The 5,434-nt window shown below is 43.4% G+C and overlaps 1 protein-coding gene across 1 annotated transcript in view; it reads right to left on the bottom strand.

The window, feature by feature from the left end:
* reln (reelin) overlaps positions 1–5,434 on the bottom strand; it is an 88,058-nt gene that overhangs the window by 23,199 nt on the left and 59,425 nt on the right. Inside the window, 3 exon segments of the mRNA XM_020622808.1 lie at positions 2,521–2,713; positions 3,019–3,255; positions 5,213–5,374. Coding sequence (XP_020478464.1) covers positions 2,521–2,713; positions 3,019–3,255; positions 5,213–5,374 — 592 coding nt within the window.

Here is a 5,434-nt window from a genome sequence, read left to right as displayed (position 1 = left end):
GAAAAGGCCCCGACTGGGGACTCCGTTGTTCTACTGGGGGACTTCAACGCCCACGTGGGCAGCGACAGTGACGCCTAGAGGGGCGTGATTGGGAGGAATGGCCCCCCCCGATCTGAACCCGAGTGGTGTTTTGTTATTGGACTTCTGTGCTAGTCACAGTTTGTCCATAACGAACACCATGTTCAAGCATAAGGGTGTCCATCAGTGCACCTGGCACCAGGACACCCTAGGCCAGAGGTCGATGATCGACTTTGTGGTTGTTTCATCTGACCTCCGGCCGTATGTCTTGGACACTCGGGTGAAGAGAAAAAAGATGAAACTAACCACACAGCCATGTCAACCTTAAATTTATGAGGCTTTTAGATAAGGGCGCTCGTAGTCCAAACCCAGTTCCCACGGGCTGTTTGATGAAACTGTCTATTTGAGAAGCCAAGCCCTGAGGTCAGATGCAAGGCAACAGACGGACAGCTAAACTGCAGAAAGCATTCAAACAGCACACACATATACACATCTAGCATTCCCTGCAGGCTGACTAAGTGGTCTTTCTTCCTCTCTGGGGACTCTCTGTCCCTGCTGCTTCACCCCTTTGGCATGTAACCCATACCACCCCTCACCCCTACATGTGTGCATGTGTGCACACACACACACACACACATACTCCTATCAGGTTTAAGATCAGCCATTTCCAAAGTCAACAGATGTGAGCCAATTGAGGATGGATTGCAGACACACTTCTGCTCTTTCACATAAGTAATGCAATAAGAGCACCAGGGCTGCACAACAGAGGATACACAGACATATTACTGTTTTCTTCATCGTATTCTGCACACACTTAAATGCACATACTTTTCCATTAGTCACAATAGTTTTTTTTTCACCTCACTTATGCTATAATTGTCAATTTTAACTTAAAAATAATTCCCTTGTTATGGTTTAATAGTAACATTTTTGTCTCATCAGCAAAGGAACTGCAATCACCAAAGCATAAAAAGTAATCTGGGAGCTTTTTAAGCTAAAACAAAAATCTTTATAGAGGTACAATTAAAAGGGAGTAATTGTTATTGTAATTATGGACAGTAGTTTTTTGTGTGAAACAGTATCAGTTCACCCAAATCAAATAAATATAAATTTAGCCATGCAGGGAGTGTCGATTTTCTTTGAAGAGGTTTTGAGATAATGTTTCTGATTATATCAGCTTCAAAAACTGTATATCCATATGCCCAAAAAATGTGACAACACACACCAGATCACACACATGGAATTGCAGTGGATGCTTGATTTGGCCATGATTTGACAACAAAAGCTCAATCATGCAGAATCCTAAAACATCAAATTTTTCCCAATCAACTGAAAAGCCTGTGTCAGTTATGCTTCTTTTTTGTGTTCTTGTGTCATCATCTGCCTCATTTTACTTGCTGTTAGCAGGTAAAAGGTGGGGAAAAAAACCCTAACTATTTTTGGATACCTAGCTCTCACTAACTTTTAAATCTGGAAACATCTGATTCCTGAGCAGTCAGAGTTTGATGCGACCACACGGCAATCTGAAAAATGCAAGAGTATGTTAATGGCCTATTACAAACAATACAGTATTATTGTACATGTATATAGTCCTTTAGAACTATACCTGTGTTTGTCTTTTTCAGTACTTTTTGTTAATAACATGTTGATTTGGAAAGGGAAGCATGATGAATGGTCCTTGGCATTGCACTGATGAAAGAAAAAAGGCTAAGTGCACAACATCATGAGCTGGGCAAAAAGATAAAACTGCCAAGTTAAGACCTTTACCACATTGGTAATACATAAGCCACATTAAAAAAAAAAAATTAAGGACAACACATGCAAAATAAAGATTTCCCTCAAATGTTATAACACTGTTTTGAGTTAATGTACTTTGCTTTGTGTTCCATCCACAAAAATGTCCTGTTATTTTGTGCAAACAAAGGCAGTAACATCTTAGTTAGGCGACTTCTAGCGATGGTACTAATTATGATGAAAGCAAAGGAGTGTGAAGTGTTTATTATCCATGACTGTTCCACAACCTTAACTATGTGTATTATTGCAACCATGCCATCCATCCATCTTCATCCGCTTTATCCGAGACCGGGTCGCAAGGGCAGTAGTCCGAGCAGAGCCTTCCAGACTTCCCTCTCCCCACACACCTCCTCTAGCTTCTCAGGAGGAAGCCCAAGGCGTTCCCAGGCCAGCTGGGAGACATAATCTCTCCAACCTGTCCTGGGTCTGCCCCGAAGTTTTCTCCCGGAGGGACATGCTGGAATACATCCCCAGGCGGCATCCTGAACAGGTGCCCGAGCCACCTCAACTGGATCCACTCAACGCGGAGGAGCAGTACAGATTATTATTGAAGCTGTAATGGGTAAATCAATATTCAGGATTGTGAATAAATGGCATGTTTCCCTGTATAAGTAATCCTGTAGAGAAACAAGTTGTAGTCATACACAATGGTGTAAACCCACTGTGAAACATGGGAGAACAAAGGTGAATACATTTTGTGCTATTTACCTCTTTCACCAGGTGCCAGGTGAGGCCGTGATTGGTGGAGAACTCCAGACGGACTTGTGTGTCAATGTGAGGGGAGGGTTCACGACCACAGCCCATGATCAGTGAGAACTGCAGACTGTAAGAGGCTCCAATCTGCATTGACTGAGTTTCCACATAGCGAATACTGGAGCCAGGGCTTGGCTCACCAGAGAAACTATAGTACAACATGAAGGATATTATGTCAGATACTGTGGAACATGATCTTAAAGGCATCATATCTAGATTATTTACATTATCTGCCAAATTATTCTTATGGTGCCACTACTTTGGAAAAAAGCACAATCCTGATGAAAATCGGTGGAGTCTGTTTATCGATTTCAAGCCAATCATCTGGGTCTCTAGACTGGATCTGGTATGCTGTGATGTCACCATGTGTTTCTTGACAATTCCACTGGGAAAACCAAAGGTGCTAAATAATTACCAATACATTATCTGTATTGGAGCATTAGAGCTCCTCACCTGAGGGTCCAGTCATGCTGGCAGTAGGGCTGGACATGGCCAAGATAGAAACCAAGACTCTGGGTGACATCCAGAACATTGCTGAAATCCAGACTTATGGTGTTGAAGAGCACAGAGGTCATGCTGATTTCATCCAGGGCCCACACATCGTGACCGCGGCCTGAATGGTATGGCTGCCACCAGCGGAACTGTACACCAAACCTTCGAGCACCAGGCGGAAGCTCGACTGACACAATCCTAGTTGGAGGAAAAAGAATGACTAGTCTGAAATTGGTGATATTTTAGAAAAAGTTTGCTTGACCACATAAATAGAAAATAGCGAGATATATTTGTGGACAGCATCTATAATGGATTTAATCACAGAGGCTGACTGAACTGTGACTCAGGCTCTGACTTGGATGTAAAGCCTGTAGTCTGTAAATGATGTACATTTGAAAAATCTTAAATAGATAACGACACAATGCAGGTGTTCAGTATTATAAATTTATGACTAGAACATCCTGGTCATAACTTGCTTTCTTACTAGCCTACTGGGTTAGCCAAACATGTAGGAACCTACACATGGCCCTTGAAAAACAATGACAAATTATTGCATTAAATAAAACTAAAATTAGTTTTAGTCAAAATTAGTTTTGGTCAGATTAGTTTTATTTTATGTATGCAGCATGATGTTTACATGCATTTCTATAAACTGTGCCGTCTCCATAGCACTACACTCTGTACTCAGACAACAACAACACTTATGCAAGAATGCTGTTCGTGGACTTTAGCTCAGCATTTAACACGTTCATCCCCCTCCAAGTTAACCACCGAACTTGGTGACCTTGGCATCAGCACCTCCCTCTGCAACTGGATTCTGGACTTTCTGACCAACAGGCCTCAGCATGTTAGGTCAGACAATACCTGCTCCTCCACCATTATCCTCAACACTGGCGTACTGCAGGGCTGTGTGCTGAGCCCATTCTTCTACTCCCTTTTCACCCATGACTGCAGGCCTGTGCATGGCTCCAACATCATCATCAAATTTGCAGACGACACCACAGTGATCAGCCTCATCACCAACAATGATGAGTCAGCCTACAGGGAGGAGGTACAGCAACTGGCTGTGTGGTGCGTTGACAATAGCCTGCTCCTTAACACCGACAAGACCAAGGAGCTCATTGCGGACTACAGGAGGGAGAAAGGAGGGACACACGACCCCATCCATATTAACGGCATGGTTGTTGAATGTGTCTCAAGCTTCAAATTTCTGGCGACCCACATCTCAGAGGATCTGTCCTGGACCACCAACACCCACAGCCTGGTTAAGTCACCAGCACCTCTTTTTCCAGAAGACACTGAAGAAGAACCACCTGTCGCTTCAGGAGCCTCCGAACCAAAACCGGCAGACTCAGGAACATCTTCTTCCCCACAGCTGTCTCCATACTGAACTCTGTCCCCCGTTGACCCCCACTGCCCTCCTCTATACCACTACACACACCTCACCCCTTCTCATCTCTCCTCCCGGGACTAATGCAATTCGCTTTTGTCACCTGTAACACCGAAGTCATCTGTTAATTTCCACATACTCTAAATATCAATTGTACATATCCATCGGTAAATTAGTTCTGACTGTACAAACTGTAGATACTGCGCACTGCACTGCTGTTATTGCACTTCTGTTTAGATGCTAAACTGCCTTTCATTGCCTTGTACTTGTACGTGGGTAATGAAAATAAAGTTGAATCTAATCTAATCTAATCTGTGTTGTTGTGGAGTACTTGGGATGAATCTCCTTCAACTGTGCAGCAGCAATGTCCCCGGCCGGGAGTAAATAAGGAACACAGTCAAAGTTAGCTAAAGAAAGCACTACGTGTATCTCATTTTTACACAAAATAAACTGTGATTCTTAATAATGTATAGTTTCTTATTTCATAAACTTGTGGTTTCATTTACTTTTTACATATATTTCAAATGTGCCACCCCTTTCTGAGTCTGTGCCCCAGCACGGTTACCCTATCCAAAATTTTCTAGATCCGCTCCTGCACTGTTGGCCTTTCTAGTGTAGATGAAGAGCTTTGAGACCTGCAGCTAAAAACCAGCCCCCTTTGTCTTCTTTACAGACTCAGTAGCTTCCAGTGGCTTACACCTCCACACCAGCAGCATATATTTATGTGTCAATAGAGTGATAGCACCTCATAAGCACAGCAGGTACCTTGGCTCGTGGAAGCCTTGATAAGCGTAGTGCTGTAGCAGCGTCCAGGTTATGCCATTGTCTGAGGAGTAATGCAGCAGTACGCCCTCTCCTGGCTGGTCTGGAGCAGGACATGAGCTCAACGTGCTACGACTGCCGAGCCGAAGAGTAAACTGTAGGTACCTGCAGAGAATCAAAAATGAGAAAAGATGAAAGCAACAAGGATTATTTGGGAAAAGAATG

Source organism: Monopterus albus, unplaced genomic scaffold (assembly GCF_001952655.1).
Source record: "Monopterus albus unplaced genomic scaffold, M_albus_1.0 scaffold7.1, whole genome shotgun sequence".
In the NCBI taxonomy this organism is placed as follows: Eukaryota; Metazoa; Chordata; class Actinopteri; order Synbranchiformes; family Synbranchidae; genus Monopterus; species Monopterus albus.
This window is presented reverse-complemented; position numbering and strand designations above follow the sequence as displayed.